Below are 23668 nucleotides of genomic sequence, written 5' to 3' on the forward strand. Positions count from 1 at the left end.
CCGCCTGCCAAGAGGAAGAGGCATTCCCAGTAAAAATTGTATCTTCTAGTTTCCCATCTAGGTAGTATCTAGCTTTTAGAACCTGGGCACACAAGCTATCCGCATTAGCTATCAAATGCCATGCTTGACGTGCTAACAATGCTTGATTAAACATCCGAAAGTCACGAAAACCGGCCCCTCCTCTATCTTTAGGCTGAAGAAGATGATCCCAACCTTTCCAATGCACTTTCCTTTTTCCTTTCGAGGAGCCCCAATAAAAGTTCCTCACCATTCTCGTCAAATCATCACAGAGCGAGTACGGTAGTTTGAAGACCCCCATGACATAAGTTGGGAGAGCTTGGGCCACAGACTTTATAAGGACCTCTCTATCTGGTTGGGCTAAATGCCCATCACCCCATTGAATCAGCCTCTTAGTCAAACTTTTCTGCAAATTCTGAAAGTGGCCCTTTGAGATGCGTCCATGGGGTGTAGGAAGACCCAAGTATCTCTCTTCAAAAACTGTATTTGTCACATTCAGCACAGCCCGTACTTGGTCATGTATCACAGCTGGACAGGAGGGGCCAAAAAACATGAAACACTTGTTGTAATTCAGGCTTTGCCCAGTGGCACCGCCATATAGGTTCAAAACTTTTTTAACTTCAAAAGCCTGATCCTGAGATGCTTCGAAGAACAAAAGAGTATCGTCCGCAAAAAGAAGGTGTGAAATACCCGGAGCTCTCCTACAAACCTTAACCGGAGTAATTGCCTCCATATCAACCCTATGCCTTAAAACAGCCGACAAGCCATCCGCCACAAACAAGAACAGAAACGATGATAAAGCCGAAGCCCACGCGTCGGTGCAAATGAATCCAAGAGGGTTCCGTTTAACTTGACAGAGTACCTCACCGATGTAACAGAGTTCATATTGTGTGTGCCTTCTATGTAAAAGTCTATTGATGCTACATTTTAAGGCAATGAAACGGGCCTGTCGAAAATATAGAGAGAGGCAAAGATTATGCGTGAGATGATGTGACTGCGTGAACGCATATACGTTATGTTTTGTGTTTCTTAAACAAGCAAGGTCTAATCGAGTCACTCTGTCTCGAATCCATCAAAAATGCAGAATACAGTTACTCAAAGTCCTCCGGGAGCAAGTTTAAGAAAAAAAATAAAAAAAAAGTCCTTCACGAGCACAAGTTACAGAAATCTAGAAATGCCGTGGCCGTGTGCCCGTAACCGGCAATCCAGTTTTGAGCATACTGCAGCGTCGGCTCGGTCCCTATCTCGCAAACTGACCCAGCCGATACGGACCGTGGGCGGGTCAAAGTTCGTCGGACGACGGCGGTGTCACCAGACCAACGACAGCCCTCGTGACAGCATCCTTCAACGCCTCCTCGTCGAATTCGCCAGCAGCCTACAAGATTCACAGCCAGTCAATTCCACCGGTTATTTTTAATCTCGCACGTCGTTCATGCACACGTGTGGGCTAGAGAGGCAAAGAGGAATACATCCCGCGTTGCATTGGTAGCTAAAATAATAAGAAATATTTAAAGGCAATCCTAGAATCAGAGCGGTTTTACAAAACAAATCATACACGATTCCGAACGTACAAATATGACTACAGACACAATTTGTTCCACGCAAGAATTAGGTCATGTCCACCATTATTCGTAACCTTGTTCACAAAAAAAAAAATTAAAAATCATGCCTGGCATTTCAAATTCGAAATTTCGTCAATTCTTGCAGTAAAACTTTTTCTATCCCATCCCTATTGATCATTCTTGAAGTAAAATCTTAGGACGACGATAACGTGTGGGCGTTAAAGGGTTTGCCCACACGTTTTGTGTGGTGTCTAAGAGGACCAGCCCACACGCCTATGTGTGGGCAAAAGAAGTAATGCTCACATGTCTTTTTTCCTCGCGGTCCCTCTCACAAGCCTATTTGTGGGCAAAATAGATAACGCCCACACGACCTCTCTCAAGCACCTATCTCACGGTCCTGCACGTCCAGCGTGACAGTCACCACGCGTCCCACAGTTGGCATGGTCCGGACTCTCTTCAATGTCCATTTAATTGCAGTTGTCATGTTGTTGTACTACAGTTACCATGTCTGACAACTACATTTGCCATGGTTGCTCAACTGCAGTTGCCATCTCAGATCAAGTGTCAGATGCCATTTTTTAGACAACTGCAGTTGTTGCCATGTATGGTCTGGTTACTACAGTTGCCATGATTTGAAAATTTTAGGATTTGTCACCTACTAACACTAGGCAGTTGCCATGTATGGTCTGGTTTACTACAGTTGCCATGATTTAAAAACTTCAGGAGTTGCCACTACTAACACTAGGCAATTGCTGTGTAGCGCTACAAAAAGACATCGCAAAATAACATGTTCGGGTAAAGAGAGAGTTGTCATCTGCTTACGAACACACTAGGGCAGTTGCCATGTACCCTGCAAAACACATGGGAATTGACATGTTCGGGTAAAAGAGAGAGTTGTCATCTGCTTACAAGCACATTAGGACAGTTGCCATGTACCCTGCAAAACACATGACAAGTGACAGCTTTGAATGTGGAAGAGGAGACGTGTTTGGGCGAACTGATAAATGCCCACACACCAGCCATGTAAGTGAGTGAAAACTGACACGTGGACGAACTGCTAAACGCCCACACATCGACCCCTTCGTGTGGTGAAACAGACGTGTGGACAACCAGATAAATGCACACACACCAGTCCAGTCCTACGTAGCACCACAAACATGCCAAGATTCAAGCATCTACAAACGGACGCGGATTCATACATGTGGGCAAGATGCAAGCGCGCACACGTGTGGGGCCGAAATCTTAAGGAGAGCGAGATTGGACAGGGCAGTTTGTGTGGACGGCATTAGTAGGTATTCTGGCCAAGCAAAGCATTGTTTCCGGCCAAAGTCAGTCAGTCAGTCATGGCGATTAAAACGACTCGGTTATGGTTGTCTTTCTATATTTTCTTGCGGTGGGGAACAAATTTAGATCATGAAAGGGATATGTATTTCGAGACGTATTAATAGCGGATGAAGCTTCTCTGAAACTGAAAGGAACAGGACGAGAAGGGACTTCGAATGGAAGAGGAAAAGGTACGATTGATGGCCGTGACGTCACCAGAGAAGGCGGTCTAAGTTTTCTCGCCGAGTTTTCGCCTGCAGGTCGCCGTCGGCGAAATACTCAGGAGCTACTACTCCGTTTGACTTTGACCTGGCTCTGAACCCACCAAATCTCACGTGTATGGCCTACACCTAACCGCGGCAATTATATATATATATATATATATATACACACACACACACATATATATATAAACAAAAATCATCGTGACGTACGTACGGCGCGTACCGTTGCACGGAGTGTCAAGCTCGCCTGAGCAATGCCGCCGTCGCCGGTGCCCTGCGGCTGCCTGGCGTCGACGGCGACCACCGAGAAACGGTGGCCGGCCGTGTCCTTGAGCAGCGCCAGCACGCGGGCCACTAGATCCGACAGGTCGCCTGCCGCCGCCACCCTTATGGTCACCTCACGGCACTGCCCCGTCGAGAACGACGAGGACGATGTTGACGCGCCGGCGCTGCTAGTGGCCACCTCAACTTGTACCCTCTTTGACGAGCCGCCTGCCTGAAGGGCTGCTTGGTCAGGCCTATCCCTGGAGTTGCCGTTGGTGATGCGTTGGTGTTGCTGGATCTGCGCCGCCGTCTCGAGGCTTCGGTTCCTGGCTTCCAGCTCGGAAATCTGGGCTATCAGAACGTTCATGTAGTCCAGAGTGTTGGCGAGGACTGTAGCTTTGTCTTTCTGCAGAAAGAAAAAGAATGTACAAAGCAAATTAACGTAAAAAAGCATATATGAATTCATGCTGAATATGTGCATAACGGAATGCATGTCATCACGTACCTTTGATCCGGGAGGAAGCAGCCCTCTCAGCGCCTCAAAGCTCTCGTTGAGCCTCTCCCGCCGCCTCCGCTCCGATATCATATGGTGCAGCTGGCTGCTCGTCGGGGCTGGGGGCGCGGCCTCCTCGTCTTCCTCCCGCCACCGCTGCGTCGTCGTCCCCGTGGTGCGCTCCTGGCCGTTGTTGTTCAGCGTGTTCATCCTTCTCAGGATAGAGATGCCCATCTTGATCATCCGCTGCCCAGGTGCGTCCGACGGCCGCCGCGGCGCCCTTGGCGCCAGCGCCGCGTTGTACGGCCGGAACGCCGTCGTCGTCGAGCCACGGCGCGGCGACCGATGCGCGCGACGGTAGCCTAGCGGAGGCGTGGGCGTGTTAGGCATAGCCGACGACGAGGAGGAGGATGCGGAGATGACCGCGAGCATGGCCTGCGCCATCGCGACGTCGTCGGCCTCGGGGCTCGGGAAGTGGACGTGGCCGTGGACATGGGCAGGGCCGTGCCGGCTAAATGGCACGGGATGCGGCGGACGGGGCGGGTGAGGAAGAGGTCCCGCCGTTAGGTCCCGGGGAGACGTCGTGGTGGACGACGACATGGCCATCGTGCGCAGCAGCGACGTCGAGCCGTCTGCCGGGCTGTCCACGGAGATGGACGGCAGAGAGGAGGAGGAGGACGACGGCCGCGTCGGCGGGAGCTGGAGCAGTTCCTCAAGCAGCGACTGCTGGAAGAAATCCTCCGAGAATATCTGACCGAGGCCGGCCTGAAGGTTCATCTGTCCCGCCGGCGTCGACATGCCGACCTCGATCTCGCCGCTTTCGCATCCCATGAAGGCCGCCACCTGCCGCGCGCATAAGCACTGCTCAGCGTCGTTCAAATGCATGCATGTTATACTCAAGCGAGGGTAATCAGGCAAACCTTAATGCCAGCTTCCTGGTAGAACTGCAGCTGCACCGGCGACGACGCCGAGGCCGCCAGTTCGTGCTCCGACAGCTCCATGTACGCCCGGCCGTCCTCGTAAGCCCACCCTGGCACGCACCCGCTTACGGCCGCGCAGAGCGAACCCTTGTATGCGTCGAACAGAGCGCGCTCGCGGTCGACGTCACCGCTGCCGCCATCGCGGAGCCATGCGTCCAGGCACAACAGCTGGCGGCGAGCTCTGCTCATGGTTGCATTGCGTGCATTCGGGCGTTGCATGTAAGAGACGACCCATCCGAAGCAGCAAATAACTAATTGAAATCGAGGCTTAATTACCTGTTGGCGGCTGTGAAAGGAGGAGTAGGACGGTGGCCGCCGGCCGGGATCGGCGCCCAGACGCAGAGGTAGGCGCAGGCGGGGACGCGCGACGCCGCTTGCTGAAGGATGCGCAGCCGGGATTCCTGGCCAAGCACGAAGAGCGTGTCCATCATATTCCGGAAGCGGCACGCCGAGAGATGGCCACCGCAGTGTCCTCCATTGCCTCCCGACGTCGATGATCGATGATGGTTCGTTGTCGCTGCCGAGTCATGGGTATTATATATACGATGGAATCGGTCGGGGGTGGCGATGCAAATGTGTATGCATGCATGTGTGGACGTGAGTGGAGGGAAAAGTATTAGAGTAACAGTACCAGCTAGTAGTAGTAGTATAGTGCGGTTGGGGAGGGAGCTGGTTTGGCTCCGAGAGAATGGATGGAGACATGGGACGGGGGGTTGAAAAGTATGAAGATGCTGGAAAGTCGTTCAAAGGTGGTGACGGGCTTCAAAGAGGGTCAAACTAGGGTGGCAACGAGGGAGGGGGTTGCTGGATGGTTGATCTTTAGTTCAGCTTCTCAGCTCATCTCATCCTTGGCCTCTCCCAAACTCATATGGGTTAAGAGCATCTCCAGCCGGCCCCACAAGAAGCCTTTCCAAGGCACTTTTTGGATGTCGGCGGATAAAAAACGCCCCACTCGAATCCCAGAGACACGTTTTTTGCCGGATTTCGCGAGATTTACGGCCGGCGCTATTACACCAAACCCAGCCCCCCGGGGGGCAGCTGGGGACGCCGGCAGATGACTTTTGCATGCATAGGGCCACTCGTCAGCCCCCTCTCTCTCTCCTCTCTCTCCCCTTTCTTTATTTTCTTTCTCCTCTCCTCTTCCTTTCCTTCCACACAGCACGCATGGCCGGGGCAGGGCTCGCGGACCATCTCCTTCCTCCTCGCTTGGGCGCCATGGCCACCATCCTCGCAAGATCCAGCCCATCTCCTCCGCGTCCGTCGAGTGGGCGTTCCAGTGGACCCGGTCGGCGCCGTCGCTCGCCGCCGAGTTCGTGGGCGGCCCGCTCAAGCGCTGGTGGGATTGGGGCCTCGGATGGCTGAGGCTTCGCCGGTGACCTGGAGATGCACGAGGAGGAGGCGGCCACGCTCGGCCGGGGCACCTGGGCGTGCGCTCTGGGGTCCGCCGTGTTGTCGCGTCCGACCACTCGCTGCCCACCATGCAGTGCCTAGAGCGCGAAGCTCGCGAACGACGCCGCCACGACTGCCCCCGCCGTCGCGGCGCCGGCCACGGCCCCTTGTGAAAGCGGGTGCGGCGTCTTGGCATTCTTCCGAGCGGACCGAGCCGCTTGCAACTAAGCTGGTCGGCGGTGCCGAAACCGTCGTTGGTGTCGCTCGCGGCGTCATGCCCGGGAGTTGCGAAATGGATGAAAGCGTCGGGTCGAGGACCCTCGCCGGGTTGCTCCCCCTCCGGCGTCGTCCCCTCCTGCTCAACTTAGCGCATGCGCATGCCGTAGCATTTTCAACGGAACCCCAAATCTCTCTCAAAAAGATGGATTCTTCATAAAAATTAATAAAAGAAACGTTTTGCGGGAAGTCTTTCAGCACGGCGCCGGTGGATTTGGCTCGTGGCCATAAGCGTTTTGGGTTGCCTTGAATGCATGGCATCAGCGTGACATCACTGACAATGGGGCCCCATGTCTAGTTAGTTTAAATTAAACACCCTATTAAAATATGTGAAATGACATATGGGCCCCATTGACCCTGCATGTCAGTGTCTGTGGCTGGATCTGCCCTGTGTAATAAAAGTAATTTGCTGTTTAATTCGAATTAAATAAATTCCAGGATTTTTAGAAATTGAATAACATTTACTAAATTAATAGAAAATAATCCATAAGTCAGATAAAAAAGTTTTCTACTAAGTTGTTCAGAAAAACGAGACGAAACTGAATACGCTCCTCCGTCATGTGCCCCTAGCATAGAGAACATGTAACCGTCCCCCACCGTTACATCTGTCCGAGAAATGCAAACTTCGGGAAAACATTTTCGGATGTTTTCCCCCTTCACCGGTATCGTGTAGCACTATGATAGATCACCCCTAACATTGTGTGTTGTCGTGTCGTGCATCTGTCTTACATATGTGTGCTTTATATTTACTATTTCTTCCCCCTCTTCTCTCCGGTAGACCCCAAGACCGCTGCTGATGCCACTGTGATTGACGACGTCACCGATGTCCCTTCTTCCTTTTCAGCAGAGCTTCCAGGAAAGCAAACCCCCCTTGATTATTCCGATATCGCCTATTTCATTCTCTCTCATGCTTACATTAGATTTTGCTACTCTAATTGTTTGCTCCTATTCTGATGCATAGCCTGCTTTTGTAACATGATAATGTTACATACCTGCTTATCCTAAACTGCTTAGTATAGGTTGGTTAGTGATCCATCAATGACCCCTCACATTGTCCCTGTTGCCCCTGCTTCATCATCAATGGCTCGATCAACGTGATCGACGTCCAGGGCCCAACACAGCACATCACCCCCTTTGTTGCCCGGCTCTGCAGAGCTACTATCGAGTGCCGGGGGTGATACCTCATAACACACTCCTGATGATAACTATGTAGTGTAGCTATTCGGTCGTGGTCATCGAGGGTGATTCCTCCTTCACCACCCCTGATATGTCTCTGTCGTGCAACACCTCAAGTGTGAACCTCGAGGATGATTCCTCCTAAGTTCACCTTGACGATTACATCAGGTGGATTCCATCGAGCGTGATTCCTCGGATTCCCCCTTGATGTTGTGGATACACAGTTACCTGGACTTTACTTGAGACCATTGTTGAAGTCGGGTTGGCCCTGATGGGTACCTGCGAGTTGATGTGAAACTTGGGCAGGCCCGGAGAGCACCCGCGAGATAATTACGAGGCACGGCCGGGTAGGTAGACTACCCTAGTGAGAGGGTTGGGCCTGGCCCTTGCCGTATTTCCTCGAGACGGGGCAACAGGGTCACATGATCATGAGTCTCTGCTCGTCTCCACGAGCTCCTAATACACTAAAGGTTTGGGTATTTAATATGAGTTGTCCACTGGCCTATACGCACTAGCCGCCACGCGGGAATAGAGTTGGAGGTCATTGGAGACTTGGCTACATTATGAAGAATTAAGGGGACTTCATCATTCTTATTGTCTCAAGCCAAGTCAATTGAATCATCAAGTTTATATCTTATATCCAATGTGCCTCCTTGCGGTAACTTGTACTTAAATTGCTTACATTGAAAGTTACTTGCCCCCTTTGCATGTTTGGCTTTGTTCCTTGCATGTGTTTGTATATGTTGTGCTTCCAACTTGATTATCTTGAGCAATCAAGTATGTGTGTGTTGGTTTGCACATCATGTACGTGTGTGTCATGCGTTGAGCCTTTTGCATCTTGTTTATTTCTTAGTTGGCTCTTGTGAGAGATTAATGGAGTATCCCATTATGGGGGAGTTATGTGCTTTGTGCACTTCATAATCCTATAAAGGTGGGTACATGGGGAATACCACTTAGAATTGATATTGCAAGCTTATCTAGTCACTATGTGGTATGTCTTCTCATGAGAAATTCAAATTCTAAATTGTCCATTAATTATCTCTTGTTGGATCGTTTTTTTGCCTCTTGTTTATCTTTTATTGGTATCACATTATGGGGGAGTAATATGCTATGTGTATATTACTAGCCTAGAAAATGTGTACATTTGAGATATTATCACCTAGAATTGATATTGTAAATTATCTTGTTCCTAGGTGGCATGTGAGCTCTACAAGTTGCAATTTGCCTTTTGTTTGGTGTGAAGATGATGTCGGATATCCTTGCTATCTACCACCGGGAATTATTTCCAAATACTTCTTGTCTTTTGACAATTGGTACTCACTTATGTGTGGTAGAAATTATTGATCATCTTTACATTGGCCTTTGCTTTTATTTGCTTTATCGCTTGCCTAGGATTGTGTCAACTCCCATTGTATTCCATACCACTTGTGGATCTTGTTATTTACTTGAGCTTGTCTAGTGTTTGTATAGATATAGTGAAAGTGGTGATCCCATCTTATGCTTTTTGTATTCAAATGCAAGTTCTCTATAATGCACTAGTCTTGGGGGAGCTATCATATTTTCTATAAAACACTCATCTTGTGATCCTTATCAAGTGTGTGTCAGTGGAAGGCAAGTCATTTCTTTTGGGTACTTTGTGCCATCTTGAAACTTTGTAGAGAGCTTGGTTTGTTTGGAACCATCCTCTCTTTTGGGGGTTTGATATCCTTTATTTAGTGGGTATCAATGGATATCTCATTCCTTGATGTATCTTTTATTGATATCCTCCAAGTGCTGATTTATTCATTTGGTATATTTTCTTCACTTGGTATTTCTTTGTCTTTTGGTCTCGGTTCTTGAAAGTCTTGAGCTTGCATATTTACTTCTTGTAGTTTCTTTGGCATGTTTTCTTTCTTTGACCCAATATATAGGGGGAACTCCACCAAGTCTCAAATTGGATGAGATGTGCATGAAATTCTTTTTCATATCTATATGCACATATTTATGTGGAGTTTGTCCTACGTGTTGTTGGTTCTCTAACTCTTTGGTCCCAATGAGTTTGGGTACCATTTTGTTTGTGTTGTTGTTCTAGGAACAAGTGGAGATGCATTGGATGCTCGGCTCACTCACAAGGAAGGTGTTTTCACCATGTGCTTATTGGAGTCAAGCTAGTATGATCAACTACTTTGTACCTTCAATTGGTATCTACTACATCCTTCCAATGTTATCTCGGTAACAAGTATCTTCATATACTTCATGCACACATTTCTTGTATCAACCTTGTGTAGGTTGTATCATGGCATGTTATTCATTCATTCTTGTGATACTTGTTTTCTTTCTCAAAGCATTCCAACAATGATCTCTTGTTGCTAGTTGTGATGTCTTTGTTGTTCATGTGTGGACTTCATTTATATACAATAAGACCAATATCTAGCCATGAGCTATGCTTCCAAGCAAATATCTTATTGGTATATGTATGACCTCCCTTTGGATATCTTGTTCCTCGTGTTGTAACTATTTCGGGTGTACATCCTTCTTTGTAGATATATATCATCATGATTTGTCTACCTAGAATCTTATACACTTGAGAGAAGTTGCATATCTAGTTGATATCCTTTCTTTCACGGCCACCTTGTCTTTCTTATGTTATTTCTTTGGTGGCTCCGTGAAAGCTTTTGCCTTGAGTGCGTGTCTTCTATCGTTGCATCTTGATGCACTCTTGTGTGTGGTGAAGATTATTTTCCTCATGCTTATCTTCACGAGGCTTTTGCCATCTTAATTGGTATCCCTCGTCTTGATGAGGCTTTCATCTTCTATCTTCACCATGGGTTGTCACAAGCATAGGTTCTTAATATGCTTATTAGTAAGCTTGTGAACCCATTTGCTAGTTGTGTGTGGGAATGATAGGCCTTGCACCGTGTGCCTCGTTCTTTCAAGACTTTATTGATGCCTAATGCTCATCCGTACATTAGTCTTCTCAAGTGCATTGCCTTGACTCACACACATCATTTTGGTTGAGCCCATTCTTAAGTTGCCTCTTTTATTACTTGTTACTCAACCATGTGTGTGTTGCAAGTACTAGGCTTTGTTTCCTATATGCTCACTTGCACTTGTTGTAAGTTTCTATTGATTTTGGGGGAGCTATGATCCTATTTTGTGCACTTTGTATCCAAATACAAATATTCTTATGTGTGCACAAATCATGGGGAGCTTCTCTAGTTTCTTTAGAACACTACCTTGCTCATTTCATAATATCCTTTATTCATGTGGCTCGTAGGATCTTTGGTCTAGTAGGTTCAATTGATATCCGTTGATTGCTTGCTTCAATTGGTACCTTTTGATTGCTTGTGTCTCTCTTTGTTATGTCCTTGTGGCATATCATTCCTTTAGCAATCTTGGTGCCTCAATATAGTTGGTCTCCCTCCAAGTATTACCTTTGGATATGTGTATGGCATTCCACTCTATTGTTGAGAAATACACAACTTTTGGAGGAACACCTTTTATATTGGTCTTCTTAGCTTTTCACCCATTTTGGCAATCGATGCCAATGGGGGAGAAGTTTCAGAGAGTTTTGTGGAGGTTTCAGAGAGTTTTGTGGAGAAGTCTTTAGAGTTTTCTCCTTACTTTGGTTTTGTTCCTAAGCATTTGCATCTCATACGCAAGCTTTATTGGTTGTTGCATTGCATGGTGATGCATAATTCCTTGTATTAAACTCTCTTGAAAGTGATTGTCATCAATTACCAAAATGGGGGAGATTGAAAGAACATGTGGTGCCCCCATGTTTGGTTTTGGTAATTGATGACAATCTCTATGGACTAATGGTTGCCTTGAGTTATATTTGAAGGTTTTTGTCCATAGGCTTTTCTTGGAGTACATGTGTTGGTTTCAAGGAGAGTTTGTGTCGACCAAGGTGCTATTCAAGGAATTACCTAAAGATTGGTCTTGTGAGAGGTTGATCAAGACTAAGTCAAAGAGTGAATCAAGTTGACCAACCCACAAAGCGTAGAAGATGTACCGAGAGGGATCAAGTGATCCCATGGTATGGTAAGCATTGTCAATTACGCTTCGTGTACTAACCCATGGTCTTTGTGAGGATTCTTTGTGGGGTTAGGTTGCGGTGTGCAAGTTCAAGTGGAGCATCACGAAGAGATCAAATGCTTTAAGCTTGCCGTCCTTTGTGGTGACAATGGACTTGTGAAGATGTGCGGAAGAGTGGCTCACCCATAGTGGAGTATGGGGGAGCAATCAACTAGTCTTCATCAAGTCAACCCAATCAAGAAAGGTGGTCCAACTTGAGGGAGTCAAGATCGTCTTCATCTAGCTCAAGTGGACCATGTGCAAGGCAAAGGTTTGCCCTTGATAGGTTTTCTATTTTACCGGTCTCATGATGGTAGTTGGGAGACTAGGTTATAGGATCGATTGCCGTACTATCAAGGGGGGCTCTCGATGAGTAGCTTGATCGTATCGTTCGCTGAGAGCTCAAACCATTGCATCCTTGCATCATCTTTCTTGGTTCCTGTTTGGTTCTCTTTGAGAGTCTTAGAGCTTTTGGTCATCTTGATGACAAGCTTGAGTTCATCGAAAACGGAGTTCGCTTGCATACTCTATGATGTTTTCGTTGTTGGAGGTTTTGCCGGTTCTTCTCGGTTGGAGGTTTCACTCCTCTATTTGTTGGCATACCTCCCCTGCCCCTTCTCGCTGTTTTAATGCTACTCGTCATCTTGTTTCCAACAAGCTTGAGTTTTCTCAATTCGGAGCTCATATGCAGAAGTTATGGCAGTTCTTGTTCTCTTGAGTGTGGTTTTGTCAGGGTCCGCGTTGGAAAGGTTTGGGTGGATTCATCACGTACACGTCTCCTTCTTTTCCCCTCCTTCTTCCTTGGAGCTTCCTCCGTTTTCTTGCCTCCCTTGTGTGGCTGCCGTTGTTGGTTGCGGTAGTACTGCTCCCAAGAAAGCGGTAGTACCGTAGGCATCAGCGGTAGTACCATGCAGTGGCACGGTAGTACCGCAGGTGCCCACGGTAGTACCGCTCCCCTGGAGCCACACTACCGCTGCCCACCAGGCTAGTGCCGCCCCTTTGCGGTAGTAGGAGAGGATGTAATTTTTTACATCCGCACCTACCGCGGTAGTACCGCTTTCGCCGTGCGGTAGTACCGCGCTATGCAGTCAGGCAGTAGTACCGCCCCTCGGCAGTACTACTGTGTCGGGTTTTTGCTACTTCCGTTTCTTTGCAGAAGTAGGCACGGAAGTTTCCCTTTTTCCCTGGCTGGGACTTTTGCCTCGCGGTAGTACTGCATGGGGGGCGCGGTAGTACCGCGCGTGCGGAAGTTCCTCCCCCAGCTCCTGTGCGTCTGTTTATCGGTTCTATGCTGGGGTTGCGGCAGTACCGTGGGTCGGTACGGTAGTACCGCACAGCTGTGCGGTAGTCCCGCGCGGCCTTGCGGTAGTACCGCTGGCCAGGCGCAGTAGTACCGCTGGCCGCGGGCTGGTTGGTGGGTAACGGTTGGATTTTTCCCCACCTATAAAAGGGGGTCTTCTTCCCCAATGGACCTTATCCTTTTAGCTCGTGTTCTTCCCCCATTGTTGACCTTCTTCGAGCTTTCTAACTCTCAATCCCTCCAATGATACTTGCTAGTTCTTGAGGGAAAAGAGTGAGGAGATCTAGATCCACGTTTCCACCAATCACTTTCTCCTCTTTGTGAGGGGAACCCCTTGGATCTAGATCTTGGAGTTCTTGGTGTTCTCCTTCTTGTTCTTCCTCTCATTTTCCTCCCTAGCACTAGTTGCTTCCGTGGGATTTGAGAGAGAAGGACTTGGGCACTCCGTGTGCCCTTGCCATTGTTGGGGAACGTTGCAGAAAACAAAAATTTTCCTACGGTTTCACCAAGATCCATCTAGGAGTTCATCTAGCAACGAGTGATCGGATTGCATCTACATACCTTTGTAGATCACGCACGGAAGCGTTCAAAGAACGGGGATGAGGAAGTCGTACTCGACGTGATCCAAATCACCGGAGATCCTAGCGCCGAACGGACGGCACCTCTGCGTTCAACACACGTACGGTCAGCATGACGTCCCCTCCTTCTTGATCCAGCAAGGGGAAAGGAGAGGTTGAGGAAGATGGCTCCAGCAGCAGCACGACGGCGTGGTGGTGGTGGAGCTGCAGTACTCCGGCAGGGCTTCGTCAAGCTCTATGGAGGAGGAGGAGGTGTTGGAGAGGGAGAGGGAGGCACCAAAGGCGTAGGTTAGAGGCCCTCCCTCCCCCCCACTATATATAGGGGGCCTAGGGGGGCGCCGGCCCTAGGAGATGCAATCTCCTAGGGAGGGCGGCGGCCAAGGGGTGGGGCTTGCCCCCAAAGCAAGGGGGCGCCCCCCCCCCCCTTAGGGTTTCCCCACCCTAGGTGCATGGGCCCTAGGGGGAAGTGGCGCCCCAGCCCACTTTGGGCTGGATCCCTTCCCACTTCAGCCCATGGGGCCCTCCGAGATAGGTGGCCCCACCCGGTGGACCCCGGGACCCTTCCGGTGGTCCCGGTACAGTACCGGTGACCCCGAAACTTGTCCCGATAGCCGAAATAGCACTTCCTATATATAATTCTTTACCTCCAGACCATTCCGGAACTCCTCGTGACGTCCGGGATCTCATCCGGGACTCCGAACAACATTCGGGTTACTGCATATACATATCCCTACAACCCTAGCATCACCGAACCTTAAGTGTGTAGACCCTATGGGTTTGGGAGACATGTAGACATGACCGAGATTGCTCTCCGGTCAATAACCAACAGCGGGATCTGGATACCCATGTTGGCTCCCACATGCTCCTCGATGATCTCATCGGATGAACCATGATGTCGAGGATTCAAGCAACCCTGTATACAATTCCCTTTGTCAATCGGTATGTTACTTGCCCGAGATTCGATCGTCGGTATCCTAATATCTCGTTCAATCTCGTTACCGGCAAGTCACTTTACTCGTACCGTAATGCATGATCCCGTGACCAGACACTTGGTAACTTTGAGCTCATAATGATGATGCATTACCGAGTGGGCCCAGTGATACCTCTCCATCATACGGAGTGACAAATCCCAGTCTTGATCCGTGTCAACCCAACAGACACTTTCGGAGATACCCGTAGTATACCTTTATAGTCACCCAGTTACGTTTTGACGTTTGGTACACCCAAAGCACTCCTACGGTATCCGGGAGTTACACGATCTCATGGTCTAAGGAAAGGATACTTGACATTGGAAAACTCTAGCAAACGAACTATACGATCTTGTGCTATGTTTAGGATTGGGTCTTGTCCATCACATCATTCTCCTAATGATGTGATCTCGTTATCAATGACATCCAATGTCCATAGTCAGGAAACCATGACTATCTGTTGATCAACGAGCTAGTCAACTAGAGGCTTACTAGGGACATATTGGTGTCTAAGTATTCACACATGTATTACGATTCCCGGATAACACAATTATAGCATGAATAAAGAACAATTATCATGAACAAGGAAATATAATAATAATCCTTTTATTATTGCCTCTAGGGCATATTTCCAACAGTCTCCCACTTGCACTAGAGTCAATAATCTAGTTACATTGTGATGAATCGAACACCCATGGAATTCTGGTGTTGATCATGTTTTGCTCTAGGGAGAGGTTTAGTCAACGGATCTGCTACATTCAGGTCCATATGTACTTTACAAATATCTATGTCTCCATCTTGAACATTTTCATGAATGGAGTTGAAGCGACGCTTGATGTGCCTTGTCTTCTTGTGAAACCTGGGCTCCTTGGCAAGTGCAATGGCTCCAGTGTTGTCACAGAAGAGCTTGATCGGCCCCGACGCATTGGGTATGACTCCTAGGTCGGTGATGAACTCCTTCACCCAAATTGCTTCATGCGCTGCCTCCGAGGCTGCCATGTACTCCGCTTCACATGTAGATCCCGCCACGACGCTCTGCTTGCAACTGCACCAGCTTACTGCCCCACCATTCAAAATATACACGTATCCGGTTTGTGACTTAGAGTCATCCAGATCTGTGTCGAAGCTAGCGTCGACGTAACCTTTTACGACGAGCTCTTTGTCACCTCCATAAACGAGAAACATTTCCTTGGTCCTTTTTAGGTACTTCAGGATATTCTTGACCGCTGTCCAGTGTTCCTTGCCAGGATTACTTTGGTACCTTCCTACCAAACTCACGGCAAGGTTTACATCAGGTCTGGTACACAGCATGGCATACATAATAGAACCTATGGCTGAGGCATAGGGGATGACACTCATCTCTTCTATATCATCTGCCGTGGTCGGACATTGAGCTGAGCTCAATTCCACACCTTGCAACACAGGCAAGAACCCCTTCTTAGACTGATCCATATTGAACTTCTTCAATATCTTATCAAGGTATGTGCTTTGTGAAAGACCTATGAGGCGTCTTGATCTATCTCTGTAGATCTTGATGCCTAATATATAAGCAGCTTGTCCAAGGTCCTTCATTGAAAAACTCTTATTCAAGTAGGCCTTAATGCTGTCCAAAAGCTCTATATCATTTCCCATCAAAAGTATGTCATCTACATATAATATGAGAAATGCTACAGAGCTCCCACTCACTTTCTTGTAAACACAGGCTTCTCCATAAGTCTGCATAAACCCAAACGCTTTGATCATCTCATCAAAGCGAATGTTCCAACTCCGAGATGCTTGCACCAGCCCATAAATCGAGCGTTGGAGCTTGCACACCTTGTCAGCATTCTTAGGATCGACAAAACCTTCCGGCTGCATCATATACAATTCTTCCTTAAGGAAACCATTAAGGAATGCCGTTTTGACGTCCATTTGCCATATTCATAATCATAGAATGCGGCAATTGCTAACATGATTCGGACGGACTTCAGCTTCGCTACCGGTGAGAAAGTCTCATCGTAGTCAACCCCTTGAACTTGTCGATAACCCTTAGCGACAAGCCGAGCTTTATAGATGGTCACATTACCATCCGCGTCTGTCTTCTTCTTAAAGATCCATTTATTTTCTATGGCTCGCCGTTCAACGGGCAAGTCGGTTAAAGTCCATACTTTGTTTTCATACATGGATCCTATCTCGGATTTCATGGATTCCAGCCATTTGTCGGAATCCGGGCCCGCCATCGCTTCTTCATAGTTCGAAGGTTCACCGTTGTCTAGCAACATGATTTCCAAGACAGGGTTGCCGTACCACTCTGGTGCGGAACGTGTCCTTGTGGACCTACGAATCTCAGTAGGAGCTTGATCAGAAGTATCTTGATCATCATTATTAACCTCCTCTCTAGTCGGTGCAGGAACCTCAGGAACATTTTCTTGAGTTGCGCCACTTTCCGGTTCAAGAGGTAATACTTCATCAAGTTCTACTTTCCTCCCACTTACTTCTTTCGAGAGAAACTCCTTCTCTAGAAAGGATCCATTCTTGGCAACAAAGATCTTGCCTTCGGATCTGAGGTAGAAGGTATACCCAATAGTTTCTTTAGGGTATCCTATGAAGACGCATTTTTCCGACTTGGGTTCAAGCTTTTCAGGTTGAAGTTTCTTGACATAAGCATCGCATCCCCAAACTTTTAGAAACGACAGCTTAGGTTTCTTCCCAAACCATAATTCATACGGTGTCGTCTCAACGGATTTTGACGGAGCCCTATTTAAAGTGAATGCGGCAGTCTCTAAAGCATAGCCCCAAAAAGATAGCGGTAAATCGGTAAGAGACATCATAGATCGCACCATATCTAATAGAGTGCGATTACGACGTTCGGACACACCATTACGCTGAGGTGTTCCAGGCGGCGTGAGTTGTGAAACTATTCCACATTTTCTTAAGTGTGTGCCAAATTCGTGACTCAAGTATTCTCCTCCACGATCTGATCGTAGGAACTTGATTTTCCTGTCATGTTGATTTTCAACCTCACTCTGAAATTCCTTGAACTTTTCAAAGGTCTCAGACTTGTGTTTCATTAAATAGATATACCCATATCTACTCAAGTCATCAGTGAGGGTGAGAACATAACGATAGCCACCGCGAGCCTCAACACTCATTGGACCGCACACATCAGTATGTATGATTTCCAATAAGTTGGTTGCTCGCTCCATTGTTCCTGAGAACGGAGTCTTGGTCATTTTACCCATGAGGCATGGCTCGCACGTGTCAAATGATTCGTAATCAAGAGACTCTAAAAGTCCATCTGCATGGAGCTTCTTCATGCGTTTGACACCTATGTGACCAAGGCGGCAGTGCCACAAGTATGTGGGACTATCATTATCAACCTTACATCTTTTGGTACTCACACTATGAATATGTGTAGCATTACGCTCGAGATTCATTAAGAATAAACCATTCACCATCGGAGCATGACCATAAAACATATCTCTCATATAAATAGAACAACCATTATTCTCGGATTTAAATGAGTAGCCATCTCGTATTAAACGAGATCCTGATACAATGTTCATGCTCAAAGCTGGCACTAAATAACAATTATTGAGGTTTAAAACTAATCCCGTAGGTAAATGTAGAGGTAGCATGCCGACGGCGATCACATCGACCTTGGAACCATTCCCGACGCGCATCGTCACCTCGTCCTTCGCCAGTCTCCGCTTATTCCGCAGCTCCTGCTTTGAGTTACAAATGTGAGCAACTGCACCGGTATCAAATACCCAGGAGCTACTACGAGTACTGGTAAGGTACACATAAATTGCATGTATATCACATATACCTTTCATTTTGCCAGCCTTCTTGTCCGCTAAGTATTTGGGGCAGTTCCGCTTCCAGTGACCACTTCCTTGCAATAAAAGCACTCAGTCTCGGGCTTGGGTCCATTCTTTGGCTTCTTCCCGGCAGCTTGCTTGCCGGGCGCGGCAACTCCCTTGCCGTCCTTCTTGAAGGTTTTCTTACCCTTGCCTTTCTTGAACTTAGTGGTTTTATTCACCATCAACACTTGATGTTCCTTTTTGACTTCTACCTCTGCTGATTTCAGCATAGCAAATACTTCAGGAATGGTCTTTTCCATCCCCTGCATATTGAAGTTCATCACAAAGCTCTTGTAGCTCGGTGGAAGCGACTGAAGGATTCTGTCAATGACCGCGTCATCCGGGAGATTAATTCCCAGCTGAGTCAAGCGGTTATGCAACCCAGACATAGTGAGTATGTGCTCACTGACAGAACTGTTTTCCTCCATCTTACAGCTGAAGAACTTGTCGGAGACTTGATATCTCTCGACCCGGGCATGAGCTTGAAAAACCATTTTCAGCTCTTCGAACATCTCATATGCTCCGTGTCTCTCAAAACGCTTTTGGAGCCCCGGCTCTAAGCTGTAAAGCATGCCGCACTGAACGAGGGAGTAGTCATCGGTACGTGCCTGCCAAGCGTTCATAACGTCTTGTTCTGCAGGGGGAACAGGTGCGTCACCTAGCGGTGCTTGTAGGACATAATCTTTCTTGGCAGCTATGAGGATGATCCTCAGGTTCCGGACCTAGTCCGTGTAGTTGCTGCCATCGTCTTTCAGCTTGGTTTTCTCTAGGAACGCGTTGAAGTTGAGGACTACGTTGGCCATTTGATCTACAAGACATATTGTAAATATTTTAGACTAAGTTCAAGATAATTAAGTTCATCTAATCAAATTATTCAATGAACTCCCACTTAGATAGACATCCCTCCAGTTATCTAAGTATAACATGATCCGAGTTAACTAGGCCGTGTCCGATCATCACGTGAGACGGACTAGTCAACATCGGTGAACATCTTCATGTTGATCGTATCTTCTATACGACTCATGCTCGACCTTTCGGTCTTCTGTGTTCCGAGGCCATGTCTGTACATGCTAGGCTCGTCAAGTCAACCTAAGTGTTTGCATGTGTAAATCTGTCTTACACCCGTTGTATGTGAACGTTAGAATCTATCACACCCGATCATCACGTGGTGCTTCGAAACAACGAACTGTCACAACGGTGCACAGTTAGGGGGAACACTTTCTTGAAATTATTATGAGGGATCATCTTATTTACTACCGTCGTTCTAAGTAAACAAGATGCAAAAACATGATAAACATCACATGCAATCAAATAATAATAGTGACATGATATGGCCAATATCACATAGCTCCTTTGATCTCCATCTTGGGGCTCCATGATCATCTTGTCACCGGCATGACACCATGATCTCCATCATCGTGTCTCCATGAAGTTGCTCGCCAACTATTACTTCTACTACTATGGCTAACGCGTTTAGCAATAAAGTAAAGTAATTTACATGGCGTTTCTCAATGACACGCAGGTCATACAAAAAATAAAGACAACTCCTATGGCTCCTGCCGGTTGTCATACTCATCGACATGCAAGTCGTGATTCCTATTACAATAGCATGAACATCTCATACATCACATATATATCATTCATCATTCATCACAACTTTGGCCATATCATATCACAAAGCACTTGCTGCAAAAACAAGTTAGACGTCCTCTAATTGTTGTTGCAAGTTTTACGTGGCTGCAAGAGGGTTCTAGCAAGAACGTTTTCTTACCTACGTGAAAGCCACAACGTGATTTGTCAACTTCTATTTACCCTTCATAAGGACCCTTTTCATTGAATCCGCTCCAACTAAAGTGGGAGAGACAGACACCCGCCAGCCACCTTATGCAACTAGTGCATGTCAGTCGTGGAACCGGTCTCACGTAAGCGTACGTGTAAGGTTGGTCCGGGACGCTTCATCCCACAATACCGTTGAAGCAAGATAAGACTAGTAGCGGCAAGAAAGTTGACAACATCAACACCCACAACAAATTGTGTTCTACTCGTGCATAGAGAACTACGCATAAACCTGGCTCTAATACCACTGTTGGGGAACGTTGCAGAAAACAAAAATTTTCCTACGGTTTCACCAAGATCCATCTAGGAGTTCATCTAGCAACGAGTGATCGGATTGCATCTACATACCTTTGTAGATCACGCGCGGAAGCGTTCAAAGAACGGGGATGAGGAAGTCGTACTCGACGTGATCCAAATCACCGGAGATCCAAGCGCCGAACGGACGGCACCTCCGCGTTCAACACACGTACGGTCAGCGTGACATCTCCTCCTTCTTGATCCAGCAAGGGGAAAGGAGAGGTTGAGGAAGATGGCTCCAGCAGCAGCACGACGGCGTGGTGGTGGTGTAGCTGCAGTACTCCGGCAGGGCTTCGCCAAGCTCTATGGAGGAGGAGGAGGTGTTGGAGAGGGAGAGGGAGGCACCAAAGGCGTAGGTTAGAGGCCCTCCCCCCCCACTATATATAGGGGGCCTAGGGGGGCGCCGGCCCTACGAGATGCAATCTCCTAGGGAGGGCGGCGGCCAAGGGGTGGGGCTTGCCCCCAAAGCAAGGGGGCGCCCCCCTTTAGGGTTTCCCCACCCTAGGCGCATGGGCCCTAGGGGGAAGTGGCGCCCCAGCCCACTTTGGGCTGGATCCCTTCCCACTTCAGCCCATGGGGCCCTCCGTGATAGGTGGCCCCACCCGATGGACCCCCGGGACCCTTTCGGTGGTCCCGGTACAATACCGGTGACCCCGAAACTTGTCCCGATAGCCGAAATAGCGCTTCCTATATATAATTCTTTACCTCCGGACCATTCCGGAACTCCTCGTGACGTCCGAGATCTCATCCGGGACTCTGAACAACATTCAGGTTACTGCATATACATATCCCTACAACCCTAGCATCACCGAACCTTAAGTGTGTAGACCCTACGGGTTCGGGAGACATGTAGACATGACCGAGATTACTCTCCGGTCAATAACCAACAGCAGGATCTGGATACCCATGTTGGCTCCCACATGCTCCTCAATGATCTCATCGGATGAACCACGATGTCGAGGATTCAAGCAACCCCGTATACAATTCCCTTTGTCAATCGGTATGTTACTTGCCCGAGATTCGATCGTCGGTATCCCAATACCTCGTTCAATCTCGTTACCGGTAAGTCACTTTACTCGTACCGTAATGCATGATCCCGTGACCAGACAGTTGGTCACTTTGAGCTCATAATGATGATGCATTACCGAGTGGGCCCAGTGATACCTCTCCATCATTCGGAGTGACAAATCCCAGTCTTGATCCGTGTCAACCCAACAGACACTTTCGGAGATACCCATAGTATACCTTTATAGTCACCCAGTTACGTTGTGACGTTTGGTACACCCAAAGCACTCCTACGGTATCCGGGAGTTACACGATCTCATGGTCTAAGGAAAGGATACTTGACATTGGAAAACTCTAGCAAACGAACTATACGATCTTGTGCTATGTTTAGGATTGGGTCTTGTCCATCACATCATTCTCCTAATGATGTGATCTCGTTATCAATGACATCCAATGTCCATAGTCAGGAAACCATGACTATCTGTTGATCAACGAGCTAGTCAACTAGAGGCTTACTAGGGACATGTTGGTGTCTAAGTATTCACACATGTATTACGATTTCCGGATAACACAATTATAGCATGAATAAAAGACAATTATCATGAACAAGGAAATATAATAATAATCCTTTTATTATTGCCTCTAGGGCATATTTCCAACAGCCATTGCATTTGGTGCATCGGTTTGAGTTCTCCACGGTGATACGTGGAAGTTAGAAGTTGAGAAGCTTATTACTCTTGGGTGCTTGGTACCCTTGAGCTTGTTCCTCTTGGGTGCTTGGGCGCCCTAGACGGTTGGTGGTGTTCGGAGCTCAATCATTGTGGTGTAAAGCTCCGGGCAAGCTTCGGGGTCTCCAATTAGGTTGTGGAGATCGCCCCGAGCAATTTGACGGGTACCGGTGACCGCCCCCAAGGGTTGCCAAAGTGTACGGGTTCGGTGACCGCCCCCAAGGGTTGCCATTTGTACGGGTTCGGTGACCGCCCTCAAGGGTCCCTTAGTGGAATCACGGCATCTTGCATTGTGCGAGGGCGTGAGGAGATTACGGTGGCCCTAGTGGCTTCTTGGGGAGCATTGTGCCTCTACACCGCTCCAAACGGAGATTAGCATCCGCAAGGGTGTGAACTTCGGGATACATCATCGTCTCCGCGTGCCTCGGTTATTTCTTACCCGAGCCCTTTACTTATGCACTTTACTTTGTGATAGCCATATTGTTTCTTGTCATATATCTTGCTATCACCTAAGTAGTTTATCTTGCTTAGCATAAGTTGTTGGTGCACATAGGTGAGCCTAGTTGTTTTAGGTTTTGTGCTTGACAAATTAACCGTTAGGTTTATTCCGCATTTGTTCAAGCCTAAACCGTAATTATTTTAAAGCGCCTATTCACCCCCCCTCTAGGCGACATCCACGATCTTTCACCAGAGTAATCAAGCATGTTGGGTAATGTGGTGCACCTCTGCAGGGAAGGTATCTATTCGAATAGTCGTGTCCATGGCAATAGATGCTCGGAGTTGTATCCCAATCTATTACAACTATAAATGGATACTTGAAATATGTGATGGATATGATGGCTCCCGGATTGCTTTCTCGCAGGGAGTCGAGGAACAATCTCTGGGCGTTAATTCTACAACATGCTTGTTAGTTATAATATGCTATTATGTACTCTTCTAAATGCTGCAAGATGCTTGAAGATGCTAGTCTTTGATAGGCTAGGCTTTCCCTTCTCCTTTGACATTCTGCAGTTCAGTCCACAGATACAACTCATTCCTTTGATACTGATGCATACTTAGTATACATCTGATGTAAGTCTTGCGAGTACTTTGGATGAGTACTCACAGTTGCTTTGCTACCCTTTTCCCCCTTCGTTCTTCTTTTGGATGTTGCGACCAGATGGCGGATCCCAGGAGCCTGATGCCACCCCCGTCGACTACTACTTCTACCCCGGGGGTGCCTACTTCTACATGGAGACCGCCGATGACCAGGAGTAGTTAGGTGGTCCAGGTAGGGGGCCTTGCCTTTTCGATCGATGATGCTTTTGTGCTAGCCTTCTTAAGGCAAACTTATTTAACTTATGTTTGTACTCA

General features: G+C 47.8%; 1 protein-coding gene across 1 annotated transcript; it reads right to left on the reverse strand.

Annotated features, from left to right (window-relative positions):
• Positions 1 to 1166: 1166 nt before the first annotated feature.
• LOC123129579 (putative transcription factor bHLH041) lies at positions 1167 to 6344 on the reverse strand. The gene is made up of 6 exons (XM_044549689.1): positions 6053 to 6344; positions 5141 to 5381; positions 4805 to 5045; positions 3897 to 4727; positions 3342 to 3797; positions 1167 to 1393 (listed from the first exon to the last, which is right to left on the reverse strand). Exons 1-6 carry the CDS (start codon positions 6342 to 6344, stop codon positions 1301 to 1303), a joined length of 2154 nt encoding a protein of 717 aa, XP_044405624.1. The 3' UTR covers positions 1167 to 1300.
• Positions 6345 to 23668: the final 17324 nt, after the last annotated feature.

This window comes from Triticum aestivum, chromosome 6A, assembly GCF_018294505.1.
Source record: "Triticum aestivum cultivar Chinese Spring chromosome 6A, IWGSC CS RefSeq v2.1, whole genome shotgun sequence".
NCBI classification, from domain to species: Eukaryota; Viridiplantae; Streptophyta; class Magnoliopsida; order Poales; family Poaceae; genus Triticum; species Triticum aestivum.

Coding starts and splice junctions, on each gene's coding strand:
- LOC123129579 (XM_044549689.1), bottom strand. CDS start 6,344: ATGGTGGGCAGCGAGTGGTCGGACGCGACAACACGGCGGACCCCAGAG. Junction 5,382..6,052: donor AAGCGAGGAGGAAGGAGATG/GTCCGCGAGCCC, acceptor ATGACTCGGCAG/CGACAACGAACCATCATCGA. Junction 4,728..4,804: donor ACCAGGAAGCTGGCATTAAG/GTTTGCCTGATT, acceptor TGCGCGCGGCAG/GTGGCGGCCTTCATGGGATG.